The sequence below is a fragment of the Vombatus ursinus genome, unplaced genomic scaffold (assembly GCF_900497805.2).
Source record: "Vombatus ursinus unplaced genomic scaffold, bare-nosed wombat genome assembly UNPS02014833.1, whole genome shotgun sequence".
In the NCBI taxonomy this organism is placed as follows: Eukaryota; Metazoa; Chordata; class Mammalia; order Diprotodontia; family Vombatidae; genus Vombatus; species Vombatus ursinus.
In genome coordinates, this window is record NW_020954611.1 from 8,520,103 (window position 1) to 8,537,093 (window position 16,991).

At 34.9% G+C, this 16,991-nt stretch overlaps 1 protein-coding gene across 3 annotated transcripts in view; it reads left to right on the plus strand.

The window, feature by feature from the left end:
- BTAF1 (B-TFIID TATA-box binding protein associated factor 1) overlaps positions 1–16,991 on the plus strand; it is a 125,059-nt gene that overhangs the window by 22,848 nt on the left and 85,220 nt on the right. For all 3 annotated transcript variants that reach the window (XM_027839797.1, XM_027839798.1, XM_027839799.1), the window contains exons 2-4: positions 2,660–2,783; positions 5,815–5,929; positions 8,957–9,103. In XM_027839797.1, coding sequence (XP_027695598.1) covers positions 2,660–2,783; positions 5,815–5,929; positions 8,957–9,103 — 386 coding nt within the window. The remainder of the gene's footprint in view (positions 1–2,659; positions 2,784–5,814; positions 5,930–8,956; positions 9,104–16,991) is intronic.

A 16,991-nucleotide genomic window follows, 5' to 3' on the forward strand; every position in this document is an offset into this window, starting at 1 on the left:
CTCTTGCTACATGATCATGCTACACTTTCATTTTGGTCATACATCATAATGATAATATATCTTTGGTTCAGCTTCTCTTGCACATTTCTTCATTGGAATATTTTGCAGCCAACTCACACCCACCATAACTATTTCCTTTTAGGTGACCAGCAACTTTAATTCTTTGGAAACTACAAATAATCCAGAACTCTCATACTTATTACATTGTCAATAGTATCACTCAATTTCTCTATTCCTACAAACCTGGTGCTAAATGTTGTGAAAGGTAGTCACACAACAGAGATAATTTGATCTACTGCAGTTCATATTATCCAATCTCAACTGGACTCTCACTAATTCATTGCAGTTCTGACACTCCTTCCTAATTGACTTTTAGATTCCTCAGGGAGTCTGTTCCAGATCTTCTCTTCAAGCTATTTATACCATTCTTTATTTATCCCTTGTTCTCCCCTGTTCTATTCAAAGGAATCTGGCTAAGTCTAATCTACCCTTTAATTATCTCCATCCTCCAGTCATTTTCAATGTCTTTTTACCTACTCTCTCCTTTGTTGTTGCCTACAAACTTGCCCAGGTGTCCCCTATCCTTAAAAAACTCTTCACTTGCTATCATCATTCCCTCAAGCCATCATCTTGTATCTTTCATTTCTTTCACAGCAAAACTCTTAGAAAAATCCTTCTTGTCTCATTGTCTCTTATTTCCTCACTTCCCACTCTTTTCTCATTTTGCATTCTGGCTTTTGACTCCACTCACTATTCACCTAAAACTGCTCTCACCAAGATTACCACCAGATTCTTAATTGCCAAACCCAGTGACCTTTTTCCAATCCTTATTCTTCTTAACCTCTCTGCAACATTTGATACCATTGACTACCTTTTCCTCCTAGATGCTCTCTTAAGGAGTTTTTGACACTGCCCTGTCCATTTTCATCCTTCCTATATGGCTGTTCCTTCTTGTTTTGTTTTTTTTTTTGTTTGTTTGTTTATTTGGGGTTTTTTTTTTGTTTTTTTTTTTTGGTGAGGCAATCAGGGTTAAGTGACTTGCCCAAGATCACAGTATGTGTCAAGTGTTTGGTCTGAGTCCGGATTTGAACACAGATCCTTCTGACTTTAGGGCCGGTGCTCTATCCACTGCGCCACCTGACTGCCCCACCTTCTTGGTTTTTGTAACTGGATCATCATCCCTATCTTGCCTCCTAGCTGTGGATGTGTTCCAAGGCTGTATTCTGGGCTCTCTTCTCTTTCTCCATACTCACTTGATGACCTCATTAGTTCCTCTGAGTCTTAATCATTTTTATGCTAATGATTCCCAGATTTATATATCCAGCACTAGTCTCTCTCCTGAACTGTAGTTCTACATCACTGTTTATTGAATATTTCAAACTAAATGTTGAATCTCAAATTCAACATGTCCAAAACATAATTCTTGATTGTTTCCCCAGAACTAGCAATCTTTCTAACTTTCTTGTTTTTAGTGAGGTTAACACCATCCTTCTAGTCACTCAGGTGTGCACCCTAGGTATCATCCTCTCATACCACATATCCGAATCATTGCCAGATCTTGTCATTTCTGTTATCACAACATCACTCCTTTGTGTCCCCCTTTCTTTACTCACAGAAATATCATCCTAATGCATACCTTTGTTACCTGTAGCCTGTACTGTTGCCCCTTAATTGGTCTCCCTACCTTAGGTTTCTTCCCACTCCATTTTTTAGAAGTGGTTTTTCTAAAGTGCAGGTCTCACCATATCACATCTCTCCCTCATCAACGAATTCTAGTACAGGGTTTCCTAATCTTTTTTGGCTCATGGACCCCTTTGGCAGTTTGATGAAGCCTGTGGTCTTTTTGCAGTCCAGTGAACTTGATGGGCTTTTTTTTTTCTTTCCAGTATAATGTTTTTAAATGCGTAAAATAAAATGCACAGCAAAGGGAACCAATTAAATTAAAATAGTTAACAATATATATATTTTTTAAATCACACACAAGTTGACATACCCCCAAGTTAAGAACCTATTCTCTTGGATCAAATAAAAACACCTGTTTGTCATTTAAAGCCCTCAACAATCTGCCTGTTTTCTACTTTTCCTGTCTTATTACATATCATTCTTCTTCATGTACACTATGGTCCAGTTACACTGGTCTTCTTTCTGTTCCTCATATGCAACACTCCGTCTTTAGTCTCTGCAACTTTGTGCTGTCCTAGAATGTGATTCCTCCTTGTCTCCATCTCATATAATCCCTGATTTCCTTCAAACTTCAGCCCAACAGCCACTGTGAAGCCTTTCTTAATCTCTGTCCTTCTTTCTAATAGTTTTATATCTGTTTTTTTACCTGTTTTTGCATACGTACCTATATTACATGTACATGTTATTTCTGCTCTTATAGAATGTCAACTCCTTGAGCAGAAGGACTATTTCACTTCTGTTATATTCATAACATCTAGCCCAGTGCCTGGCACTTAATAAGTATTGATTGATTGATAGTCAACAAACAAGCACTGTGGATCATTTATGTAACTATTAAAATGTATTCTGCTACAGAATATTGCTTTCAATAATTAGTAGGGACTTGAAATAATTGAAGGGATCCTTTCAGGATTTGGGGATAGAATACTATGTGTGTTAAGATAATAATAATAATTATTATTTTTAATCATTTTAGGCTCGATCGTCTTTTTATCTTACTGGATACTGGTACCACTCCGGTAACAAGAAAAGCAGCTGCTCAGCAACTTGGGGAAGTGGTGAAACTCCATCCCCATGAACTAAATAATCTTTTATCTAAAGTAAGATTATTTTTTTCTTAACATGATTCTAGATACTTGTTTATGGGTAGGAAAGTGAAATGAATGTAAAGTTAGATTTGATGTGTCTTGTTGCTGTGTCATTTTAGTCTAGTTCCTAACATACCCTAATTGTTTTAATATGTTTCTCTGAATATTTTTGTATCCATCTTTTCTCTTATTACTTCTTAAGCTATGTCGTTTCCACTTTGTATATCACGAGACTCAACACAACTATACTCTTGGTAGAGGTTGTGGAATTTAACTATTTAGAGAGATTGACAGTGAGATGTTGAACCATTCATTTGTGGTATCAATTGGAATCTGACCCAATTTGTTAATGAACTGAGTGGTTACTCTGGTTTTCAGTGGTTTAACTGGTTGGTAGTAGATGGTAATTATATCATAGTTCTCTGTCTTCTTGTGATTGAATACTTATACGGTGATTGAAAAATTGACCTCCTTACTAGTAAACTTTGTGACATACATGAAGACCTCAATTTTTGCTCTGTTTTTTTCTGCTATTTGGTAACCTGTATCTTCATTCCAGGTGATGAGCTTTTGTTTTTACTTAACTTTCTGGATCCTGGGGACAGAGGTTTTAGAAGGGGTGGAGGATAGGGCTACAATGCTGATCCTACATCATATTTTACTTTGGAAATTAGGGAGACTAGGTGAGAAGCACAGGAAAGAGGGACTCAGAAATATCTCCCCCCTCATATATTCCAACAAAAAGATGCCTATTTAGATGAACTATTTACACTTTTAAAAAATGGAAATAATCCCTAGAAGGGGATTAATTCAGGGGCCATCTAGGGACGGTAGATGCTGTCTTGGCACCCTCTGGTTCGTGTGTAACCTTTTCCTCCCAACTTCTTCCCTGCCCTCCTCCCTTTTGGCTTAATAGAGATTATAAGTTTATCTTACATAAGGTTGCTGCACTAGCATTTCTTGCTAGTTAATTAATTATCAATAAGCCCCACCACAAATTTGAGAAATCTAGCCAGATTGACACTGTTTCTTTGGTACTAACTTTCCTTAAGCCAGTTAAATGTTGATACTGTTGGTAATGCTTGTATTTTAATCAAGTAATATTAACCATGAAACTTGCAACATTCAAAGAATCAATATTTTGATTGGCTTGGGGAGGTAGGAGGAGAAATTTTGGAAGCAAGAGTATAGGTCTAGGTGTGGTGGGGGTACACTGGTCAGTCAGAGCTATTAAAACCTGGCCAGCAGGGAAGAGATAGTAGAAGATAAGGACGACAAATCCAAACCCCCTTAACTTATTTTTCTGGTTCCAGCCCCATGTGTCCTTGTTCGCTGTTAAGATAGAAGATAGCAGAACTAAGTTTAGAAGGCTGTAAACTTCACTTACCTTCCTACCCCATTCTGCAGTCACCTCATTCCAGGCTAGTTCAGGTTTTGGTTCACTCTGGTGTTTCTCTAACTGATCCACCCTCCTCCTTCACTGAGATGAAGAAGTGAACAGAAGAGGACAAAGTGAAGTAAATGTTTTCTTGCTTTCTCTTTATTATCAGTACAGTACAGTATTTGGGGAATGTCTTAGGCTTCCAAGTATGAAGTATGTGCCAAGAACTGTGCTAAGTGCTGGGGATACAAATAGAAAATTGAGATGATCCCTGCTTTCAGGGAGTTGGCATGCTAATTGAGGGAGATAAAACCTAGAGGTGGGTTCAGCTGGATCAGTACCAACAGCTCCCAGCATCAGGAAAGCTCTGTTGCTAAGACTTGAAGGGAGCTCAGAATTACGAGAGGCAGACGTGAGAAGGGAGAATGTTTCAGATATGGAGGATGACTTCCATAAAAGTGTGGAGATTGGAATTGGGATTTCACATATAGAAAATAGCAAATGGGCCAATCTGGAATCTGCTTGAAGGAGGAATTAGAGGAAATAAGTCTGCAGAGATGAGTGTTAAAAGATAAAAGAATGTTGTTAGGGATGACAGCTAATGCTATATGTACTATCTAATTTGGAGACATCGGTGTAACATTTAGGTCTTATAAGGAACAAAAGGAGAGAGAGATTGTATTCTTGGCTTATTTATTGCATGTCCTCACAATCAGCTTATTGTGGGGGAAAAGCAATCAAAAAAAAAGATAAATTTTAAAAGGAGATTAAGTTAAATTCCTTTGTGTTTTCTGACTTCAAGTTGTATTTTGGACTTGGTACCTTTGTTTAGTCTAGACTGTCCTATGGAAATCATTGGATACATAGAGTTCCTACTTACCCACTATTTTTCTCTCTCTTATTCTTCCCCTTTACCAACATTTTATGAAGAAAATCAAGATTTCCTTTGTCCCCTCCTCCCAAAAAAAGATGTTTACCTTTTCTCTTCCAACTTTTTCATTCTGCCTTGAAACAGCCATTGCTACTATTGGAGGCATTTCCCTTTCAAAAGGTGCTTTTCTTTTGTTAGAACAAAGCAGTAGAGAAAAGGGCAATTGCTATTGGAATGTGAAATGAAACCAGTTACCCTGTACTTCTCTTACCAGCTTTATTTAGCAGTCTTTTAAGCATTGCTGAAGAATGAGAAACTTTACTGCTTTCTTTAAAGAATTGCTGAAGAAAGAGAAATCTTATGTCTATAATTTAATTACCTTTCCCACTAATTTGTAGTAACTGAGATAAAATTAGGATTAGAATAATCAGGACAATATCATGTGTACTAATGTTCCCCTTGATTCGTTATGCAGGAAAAACTGGATTTTATTTATAATTAGAATGCAACCTTTTATGATCTTTTATCTAACATTTATCTAACTACAGTGAGGTTAAATAGAAATATATTTGATCATTATTTCATGTAAGTTTGCACTTTTTCCAGTGGAAGACAATGATATTGAGCATGATGGGTTTAACTTTGTAGATTAATAAACTTAGTGTTTTGCTAGTATTACTCGTGCTATCAAATTATGGTAACAAATCTAAACAAACACATTCTTCCATGTTCTGACTATTTAAAAATGTTATATTTGTTATATAACTATTTTATTTTATACTTTTCCTAAGGTACTGATGTATTTAAGGAGTACAAATTGGGATACCCGAATTGCAGCTGGACAAGCTGTTGAAGCCATAGTGAAAAATGTACCTGAATGGAATCCAGTGCCAAGATTGAAGCAAGGTGCTTTTAAGTGAAATAAATGGAGTTTGACTTTATAACTGGTTAATCCCTTTTATGGAAACTTAATTATAGATTTCATGTGATTATAGATTTAGAGGTAGAAGAAACTAAGTACCTGCCTAGTCAGTGTCTTCATTTTATAGAAGAGGAAATTGGGGCCCAGAGAGAAGATAGATTTTGAACCCAGATCATCTGACTCCAGATCTGTTCCTCTAACTGCATTCTTCCCCAAGAAGAGCTACAAAGTCTAGGACATATTTTTTAAAATCGTTTTTAATTAGAAAACTCTCATACCTTCAGAGCATGGAAACATATTAGGAAGTGATCAGATTGACTAGGATGCTTATCATGCTTTTCATGGCTGCCAAGTAAACCCTGTTTTGGGTATGTAATTTATTTAAATTATTAAGTAGATTTCCATATGTAGTTTACAGAGAAAAGTTCAGTCAGTTAATCAACAAACACTTTCAAAGTGACTGCTGTCTTCCAGGTATTGTGACATTCTTTCTTTGAGGGTATTATGTCCTCTTTAAAAAAGATAGGTCAGTCTAAATCTGTAAAGATGGACATATTTGTAACATTCCTTTTTTTAAGTTGTATTTGCTTAGGCAGTGGCAGTAATCTTGGGTGTAGATTTAATTACTTGACTGTGTGGTGAGGAAAGCCTTACTTTTTAGTAATATCCTGATGATAGTGGTAGAAAATGCATTTATGTGTTGTGACTGGTATTGAACTATTTTAAAATTTTTTAATTGATGTTTTTGTTTTTATATTATATTATATTATATTTTATATTATATATTATATATATTTATATTATATTATATTATATCATAATAGCTCATTTGAGCTATTAGCACCTAGCTATGATGTATGGAGCTCCAGGTCTGGAGTCAAGATGACTTGAGTTCAAATTGGCTTAGAGATTTAGACACTTACTGTGTGACCTTAATCATTTAACCTCTGTTTGCCTCAATTTCCTCATTTGTAAAATGGGGATAATAGCATCACCTATCTCGCAGGGTTTTTGTGAGGATCAAATGAGATGATAATTGTAAAGTGCTTAGCATGGTGCCTGACCCAGAATAAGCACTTTATGGATGTTAGCTGCTACCGTCATCATCGTTGTTGTTTTCAAAGCTTTTGTAAGCCTGGTATCAGTGTACATTTGTTACTTGTGAAAATTTCTTGCATTTTTCCTATCAAGCACTAATACACTGCATGGTGCAGCTTCTAAAGTTTGATTTGCAAAGTTATCTAGATATTAGCTATTTGATAAGTTTTGGCTTGCCTGAGATTTTTACTCTTATTTCCTGCAAATACTGTATTGAATAATGATGTTAATTTGTCTTGTCCCATAGAGCAAAATTTGTCTTTCTTTTAAGCTATAATTTGTTTCAAGGAGATTTTTTTCTGTGCATACATTTCTATCTGCCATTGTTAGAAACAGCCAAAATTCAATCTACTTTTTTCTTTTGGGAAAAATTCATTTTATTGATGCCTTTTGTCCGTACATCACAGTCATTTCCCACTTATCTTGCCTAAATTGAAACCTCCCTTGTTATAACTAAAAAAAAAATTCAAAATATCAGATATTGAAATCTTGTCTAATAGTGTTTATAGTAATCTGTCCTAGGAGCCTCCACACCTTTTCTGTGAGAGAGGTTTGTTTCATTATTTTACCCGCAGGACTTTCAGTAATTTTTTTCATTATTCAGAATTCAGCTTCCTTTTAGTATTTTTTCAGATACATTTTTGTAACTTAGACTACTTCTTACAGTTTTTTTTGCTAGTACCATGAGATATTTGCTCTCTTGTGATAGGTTAGGTTACTTTTAGTTTCCTTTGTATGTCCTCCTGATAGTAAGTAGTTTACTCTAAAATATTATTTTTAAATTTGGGTATAAATAGATTTGTATTCTAACTAAAGGAATTGGTGGTGCCTGTGCTAATTTTCCTTTTCATTGTAACAAACAAATGATGTACTTTTAGGTAGCATATTGCTTAGAAGTTCAAAATATTTTAGTCTTAATTCTTTGATAAGTTTTATTACAGTTCAGCTTTCATATAAAAACTAAACTTTGAGAAGTAAAGAAAGCTAATTAACTGTAAGAAATACCTGCGATTCATTTGTATCTGTAGTCTGAAGCCTTTTGTGGATCCAGGCCATTTCTAGAGGTCTGAATGGTCCTCAGATAGGTGAATGTTTTCAAGGGCTCCTGTTTTATGATTTATTTTACATTATAGGTAAGACGTATCAAGGAGTCTTGGGTCTGAGCTTGGTTTCCCTAGTATCTTCACCTTACAAGATGGAGTAGGATGAGTGATTATTATGTGTCTTAGCTATTACAGACAATTTATAGTTTATTTTTTTTTCCTATATCCTCAAGAAGAGATATGGGTTGTTTGAGCTTGTTTCCTTCATTTTACCTCTAGATAATTTGGCTTCAGGTTATCTAGCAAATTTAGTATGAATTTGCTTTCACACTCAGTCTGTTCTCCACCCATCATATCATACTTTCTGAAGTCATTTCTCTCGATTTTTTAACTTCACTAATAGTAAAGGTGTACTGTTCCCCTATAATATCAAGAAAGCATAAATATAATCCCAGAGGAGTTGTGTGATGCAAAAGTGTAAGGCCAAAGAAACAGTCAATTCTTTGTAATCTCTTTTAGCCAAAGGAAGAAATGTCATGTATAATTCTCTGCCCGGTTTAAATTTTGATTCTACAAAATATTTCTTCACTTTATGTTACACTCTGAATCAGAAGTGAATTCAACACCCTTCTGGCTTAGCCCTTTTGTAGGTAGAGAACTTGCTGGGGAGCATGGTGAGCCTAACTAATAAATAATTAGCCCACAAATAACTAAAAATTAACTATAAAGTAAGTCCAGGCAGCTGTCCTACTTACCCCAAATTTTACTTGTCAGAATAATTTTTCCTCATGAAATAATGTGCTCTTATCTCCCATTCCTCTACTTTGGTTTTCTGTATAGTCAAATGAAATATGTTTAAACCTTATTCAGAACCTACTTCAGAAAGCACTATAGAAGATTCGTCTGCCACAGATCGATTGAGTTTTGACAGATTCGACATCTGCAGATTGCTGCAACATGGAGCATCACTTCTTGGGTCTGCTGGTGCGGAATTTGAAGTTCAAGATGACAAATCAGGTGGGTATCAGTACAGTAAGAGAATCTGTCAGTTGTGTCTTTTTGCTAATTTGTTACTATGTGTTTCATGTGTCATGAATGATCTAAATTTTCTTATGATGTATATTTGTCAGAAGTTTGTCCAAAAGTAGCCAAAAATATTTGGTATAAAGCAACTTTGGTGGGTTTTTTTCTTCTCTGAGTGTATCAATGTGTACTACATAGCTCTAGAGAACAATTGTTGGTATTTCAGCATTGCTTTCTAATTTTAGACTGGCATAAATTAAGTAGCAGTCATCCAGAAAGTCCATTGTCATTGGGTTTTTACTTTTTAAACAAATATTTGGCCTGTTCTATGCTCAGGGTTACAGCCATGTTACTTTATAGTTCATATTACTAAGTATTTGTGATTTAATAGTTTTTAAAAGGCAATATTATATTGTGATTTATCATAGGATCTCATAGGTGAAAGGTACTTTAGGGAGGTCATTTAGGCTAACCTGTAATGTTTGTGGAACTGTTAGAAACTGTGGGCTAGTTAATTTTGTATCACAGGTGTCCTAGATATCATTGAATATATTTATGTTGATGACCATAGCAAAAAAAAAAAATGTGGGTAGGTAATTTTCCCATTATCTTTAAACTTACAGAATCCATCTGGATATAAAATAAATGTTTTGGCCATTCAAGATTGATGCCTTGAGTGGAAAAAACCTTGATGTTTTTTAGTGGATTCCTGTAAGTAAATAAAATGCCCTTTTAATGAAAATTAGTGTTTTGTTTAGTTGTTAAGTATATGTCTAAATTAACCAACAGTATAACTTCATGATTTTATAAATTTGATCAGTACTGAGGTTAGTATTCAATTATCCAACTAAATGGAGTTATTAAATATACCTCCCTACGTAGAAATCACTTGAGAAACAGGAAATATAATTGAATCTAGGAACCACTTTAATTTGCATTATACCAAAATATCAGATTATGAATATTGGGAGGAGAAATTATTTTATTTTCAAAAATGTCCATTTTTTGTAAACAAAGCACTAAAAGTTTTGCCAAGAATTGACCAGCTTTTAACAAATTATCTTTAAGTTTTAATGAGTTTACTAAACTCAGCCATCTTGTTAATAATGAACTGTGGGAGTATCAGATTTTCCTTTGCCAAGTGTGATAAAACGTAAGTGTTATTAACGCAGTTGTCTCTTTCCTGGGAATTCATTCTTTGGTGTTATATAAACCACTGAATGATGTTTGGTATTTGTTTGGAACCCTATAACATTTGAAAATTTAGAAAATTATTTCTAGGGCAATAAAATGACCGAGGGCTCTTTCATGTTTATTGCATGAATTTAAAAACAAAACTAACATTTCCCCACTTCTAAGACTAGTACTAATTGAATTTTGTTGCTGTTCTGTAAGTTTGAAACCAGAATTAGAAAGTTGTAGAAATACCTCTTTTAATGAGATAGTATAACTATCGATGTACTTTGGGAATGGTACCTCAGGTCCAAGGGCTAGTCATTAAGTTAATTCTACTTATCCGAAAACTAAGTTGTCATACCAAACAGTGCCAGAATAATCAGTGTTATTCTACTTCCTAAGATGTAAGTTCATAAACTGAAATGTTAATTTGTGAATTTGTAGTTGGGGCTATATCTGTCCATGTTGCACGTAAAGTATAGCAGGTCAGCACCCTACTTCCAGTCAAAATTCTCCCATGCCACCAGAATGAGGATTAGGTTTTTTTGATTATTGAATCAGAGAAATACAGTATACGTCCAGGTTGTAGTGTGGACTTGAAAGATAACTTCTTTTACTCTACAGCATTGTTGTCAGTAGAAACAGATCCCTGTGGCAGCATATTAACTTAGAAAACTACAAATTAACATGATCTTTGCTGTATTCTCTTTTTGTTTATTTTTCAAAATTTTGCCCTGTCTACAAGAAGCACACTGGTCAAGTACAATTATTGCTACCAGGGGAGAGGTTCAGGGCTATAACACAGACATGGCAGCAAAGAGAATTATGTGGCTTTTTCTTCTGTTAGGTTGGTCTTTGGGTTCTGACTCTTTTATGACATCCTTTTTTTTTTCCTGTCTTCTATTATAAATCCATTTTCCCGTCCCATAGTGCTTTACATTTTTTTTTATCCTGGTCATAGAAACATAGGACTAAAAGTAACCTTAGATAAAAGCAATTCAGTTTCTTTATTTTGTAAATGAGAAAATGGGGCCAATAAAGTTGGAAGTTGGCAATGGTCACTCTTCTAGTTAATACCAGAGATGATACTAGAATTTGGTCCTCTTAAATACTAATCCAAAGGTATCATATTGGCAGTGAGCACTGTCTCTCTTATGAATATCTATACTGTTCATTTGGCACTTAGTAAAGGCTACTATTGATTTATTGTTGCAAAGACCAACTATAGTCTGATGGCCAAAGCCAGTTGGCCAGCCTGCTTCTGTAAGAGCCTGTGAGCTAAGAATAGTTTTTACGTTTTTAAATATGATAAAACTTTATCTAAAAAGATTAAAAACTATCCTTAGCTTACAGCCAGCCCATTTGAGCCCTATAGTTTGCCAACGAATATCATAGTGTCCACTTTAAATTTATGATAAAATTCTCATTTCTCTTTTATGTTCTGTATCTGATATTTTGCCTTCATCAGAGGTTAAGTACAATATCCATTTATATTAGTTTTGATCAAAGAGATCTTTTCCCTCTTTAAATTAGGCACCTTGGACACCTAATATAAACTCAATTTAGGAAGTAAATTAAGTAGATATCTGCTCTCTTTCGCAGTGTTGAGATCTATTCCTCACAAAATGATATAATTCCCATTCCTCTGTTGTTTTTGTTCCTGGTTTTTGCCTTCTGTCTCATCTCACTCTAACAATTTAAAGTGAAACATACATGTTATTTACCCTTTTTAAGAAAATTACTTGGTTGCTATTGGTAGTAAAGGTATGATTTGCAACCATAACTTTTATGTTGATGATGCTTACTATTTTAATTACTTAGTTCCTTCCCTGTGGTTTTCTTTGCTTAGTGGGGGTAGGAAAGAAAAGAAACATTTGATGAAGAGACAAATGAATGAAGCTATTGGATAACCTTATTTTCAAAGTATTTCTCAGAACTGTTAAGTAGAAAGTAAAATAATTGTTTTGATCATTAGATATTCAATATTTTTTAATTAAAAAATTTTAAAATATTCATTTTTAACTTAAATTTAAAAAGACAAAATAAGAATATTTCCATGTACACAACACAGCATGAAAACAGGATTCAGTACAAAACCATGAATTACCATTTCACAATTTACTTTTTTTTTAAAAACTGTGTAATAAGTACTAGATATCATTTTTAAAGCTATACGGCTTTTCTGTGCTTTCTTCTAAGTTTTCTTCTCTGCTGTGCACTTTTTATTTTTTTTCTCCCTCCCCACTCTGCCCTAGAGAAGGCTACCATTAGACACTAATAGTATTTTTGGTAAATCCATACTATACATATTTCTATTTATCAGTTCTTTCTCTAGATGCAAATAGCATCTTCCTTTATAAGCCCTTTGTAGTTGATTTGAATATTTATAATACTCGAAATGACTTAGTTCAAAGTTGTTCTTACAACAATATTGCTGTTACCATGTACAGCATTCTCTTGGTTCTGTTCATTTCATTCTTCGTTATTTCATGCGACTCCATTTTTTTCCCCCAGAAATCAATCAGCTCATCATTTCTTATAGCACGATAGTATTCCACCACAATCGTATACCACAACTTGTTTAGCCATTCCCCAATTGACTGGTATTCACTCAATTTCCAGTTCTTTGCCACCACAAAGGCAGCTGCTATAAATATCTTAGATCGTATAAGTTCCTTTTCTTTTTCCCTAATCCCTTTAGGAAACAGACCCAACAGCGGTATTTCTGGGTCAGAGAGTATACATAGTTTTATAAGTCTTTGGGCATAATTCCAGATTTCTCTCCATAATGGTTGGATCAGTTAGCAGTTGTACCAACAGTGAAATTAGTGTCCCAGTTTTCCGACATCACTCCAACATTAGTTGCTTTCCCTTTCTATCATTTTAGCCAATCTGATAGGTGTAAGATGATATTTCAAAGTTGTTTTAATTTGCATTTCTTTAGTAATTTGTAATTTAGAGCATTTTTCCATGTGACTATGTATAGTTTTGATTTCTTCATTGAAAAACTACCTATTCATATCCTTTGACCATTTATCAATTGGGAAATGACTCATATTCTTATACATTTGACAGAGTTCTTTGTATATTTGAGATATGAGACTTTTATCTGAGAAACTGTCTATAAAAATTTTCTCTCAGTTTTCTGTTTTCCTTCTAATCTTGGCTACATTGGTTTATTTGTACAAACCTTTTTTAGTTTAATGTAATTGAAATTATCCATTTTGTATCTCACACTGCTCTCTTGTTTATTAATAAATTGTTTTCCTGTCCATAAGTCTGGTAGGTAATATGTTTCATGTTCTTCTGATTTTTTTATGTCTCCCTTTGTACTAAGGTTATGTATTTGACCTTATCTTGAGTAAATGGTATAAGATACTGGTCTATGCCTGGTTTCTGCCACGCTGCTTTACGGTTTTCCTAACAATTTTTTTTTACACTAAATAATGAATTCTTATCCCAAAAGCTTAAATCTTTACGTTTGTCAAACAAAATTACTGTAATCATTTGCTACTGTGTACTGTATGTCTACTCTGTTCCACTAATCTACCTTTCTCTTTCTTATCCAATACCAGATAGTTTTGATAATTACTGCCTTATAGTTTGATATTCTTGACCTTTTGTTCTTCTAAATGAATTTTGTTATTTTTTTTTTAGCTCAGTAAAATAATTTTTTGTCATTTAATTAGGCTGGTATTGAATAAATAGATCAGATAAAATTGTCATTTTTATTATTTTGGCTGTGCCTACCTGTGAACTATTAATATCTCTCCAGTTATTTAACTCTGATTTTGTGTAAAAAGTTTTGTAATTAGGTTCATGTAGTTTCTGGGTTTGTTTTGGTAGGCATACTTCCAGGTATTTTATACTGTCTACAGTTACTTTAAATGAGGTATCTCTTACTATCTCTTCTTGCAGGGTTTTGTTGGTGATAGAGACATTCATAATTTTTAATTGCTTACGTTGTCTTTTACTTATATTGTCACTTGGAGCCTATACATTTAAGGAGTTTTAAGCACAGTGAAGTTCTTGTGGCAACCACTGCTTCTCCTCAGCTCAGGTAGAATGAGGAGAGAAGGGACCAGGTGACTTATGGAGAGGTAGAGGATAACCTACGTCTTTTCTGTATCCAGATAACCCATTTCTTTACTTACCCCCTCTACCTCACTTAGAATCGGGAGAGATAACAATACCAGAACCATTACTATGGCTCACAATGCTAGGTAATTACAGGTTGACAGTGACAGTGGTATGACCCACTGTATTGCTGCCAGGAGGCAATGTGAACCAGAGTTCATACATTCCTTCTGCTTTTTTCTATTTCTAAACAAAGCAGTACTAATGTGAACAGATGCCATAACTGCTCCATTCTGTGTCTGAGCCTTTTACTGTTAGAGGAAGTTAACAACTACCCACCACATAGCTAGCATGTCTTGGTAACACTTCAAAGTTACATGATTCATCATTTGGGAAGTAGTGGACTTAGGTTTCTCTTAATGTCCCTTCTATCTTCTCAGTTCTAAAAATTTCACCAGGACCAGTTAAGTTGTACCTTTTTGTTTGTTTTGAGTAGGAGTACCAAGGAACAAAATAAGTTGATACCTTTTGGATTTCCAACAGGTACTTAGAGACCAATTAGTCTCATTTATAAGTGACTAAAATGAAGGGAGGAATAATAATTAAAGAAGCTTGTTCTTTCTGTTTATAGAGTTACATAGAATTAGAGTGGGTAGGGACCTTAGAATTAGTCTAGTCCAGCTTCCTTTTTTTTTTTTTTTAAACAGATGAGGAAGTAGGCTGAGACTGCAAAGGTAATAAATACAGGCACCAATTTTCAAACTCTTGTGCTCTGGTTCCACATCTAGTATTCAAAGAATCAGAAACTTGAGAGGGATTGTGGAGACCCATTTAGTCCAACCTATATCTGTCAAGTGGTCATCCAGCCTTTGTTTGAAGACTTCAAATGAAGAGGAATCTACTGCCCCCGAAGATAGCTTACTCTGCCTTCGAATGTTATTAGGAAATTTTCTTTATATGAAACCTCATTTTGCCTTTTTTGCAGTTTCCACTCATTGCACTGTGTTCTGTTCTTTGCATATTTAATCCTTTCAACTCTTTTAACAGCCTTTTGAATACTTTATGATAATTATCATGTCATGCCTGAATCTTCTTCAAATTCAGCATCCCTACTTTCTTGAATCCACATATGGATGTGGCCCTTCACCATCTTGATTGTTTTCCTCTGGATGTTCTTAAACTTATCAAAGTCCTTACTAACATGTAGTTTCTAGAATAGAACACGGTACTGCAGATACAGTCTGATCTAGGTAGTATACAACAGGATTATCCCCTCCCTAGTCCTGGATATTGTATCTCTTAATCAAGCCTAGCATCGTAGTTTCTTTGACTTGTGTTAATGTGATGTTAAATGGTTTGTTTTGGATTCCAATAGTTATCATTCTATTATTTTTAAGATTATACCCCAGTACTGCTTTTCTTACCTTTTTATTGACTATGCGGACTACTCCACTTCTTCTAAGGGATTTTTCCCCACGGTAGTATATGTAATGATCACCTGAATTAAAGTCACCTATTCCTGTCCATTTGAGTTCACTGTAAAGAGATTGTTTTCTCTTAGCGTTACTGCTTTTTGCTTTTTTTCTCCAGATTGTCCTTTATTTCTGTGTGTTGGCATTCCCAGTTAGTTGTTCTCTTGTTCATTTGATAAGGCTTACCAATATGGATTCAAATTTTTTTATTCTGTTGATCATTTTTGCTCTTCAGGCCATCAGTTCTGCTTTAGAAATTCTTATCTCTTTTAACATTCAGGAACATCTGTTATGATTCATGTTCTCTTGCAAATTCACTGGGTCGTTTGTCTCATCAAGTGTTGATTTATTTTCCTTTGTCTTCTAGTATTTATTCCTAAATACTTGGGACTCATTTAGATGATCTAAAGGCCATATTTCCTTCTTTTATTCATATTTTCTTCCTTGGTTTATCTGCTTGTGCTCAAGATCTTTAACTGAGTTTTCTTCCTCCTGAGACCTTTAGTAGTTTCAATATTTTCCCCTTATATTTCCCTATTACTCACTTTCTGACTACTCCTTTGATGACAATTTCCTCAGGAGTTGACCCTCAAAGCCTTCACCTTGTCTCATGCAGGGCAGTTCACAGTTCTCTGCTCCTGGTAATTTTTAAGGGGACAGAATGTTTGCCAGTCCCCTTTATTTTAGGTCTGGTGGAGCCAAACCTATGCTTGTGTCCTGCCTCAGTTCCCTTTATTTCTTAATTTTCTGGCTGACTACTGTTGTAGCACAAAGTGCTGTTCTAGACAGAACACACTTCTAGCTTTTGTTTTTCTACTGGGGGAGTGGTGGGGTCAGAGAGGTGGGGAGGATAGGGGCCAAAGTTAAGTTCTATTGCAAGCCCATGTCTGTTTATACATCCTTGCCCAATCATGGTAGCCAGTGCAAGAAGGAATACTGAGTGAGCAAGTCTGCTTGCTCACTGCTTGTTGGTCATTGGATTTTTACCTTGTTAGGTTTCTTGATGTCTTAGACCAGTGAACAGTTGAAATTGCTTTATCTCTGGTGTATCATTCCTATTTTGGAAAGGTTTAAGGGGTTGGGAGGACAGGAGAAAATGTCTGGTATTCCATCATTAGGAGGCAGCTTATTGTGTAGTCATTAGAGCATTGGGCCTG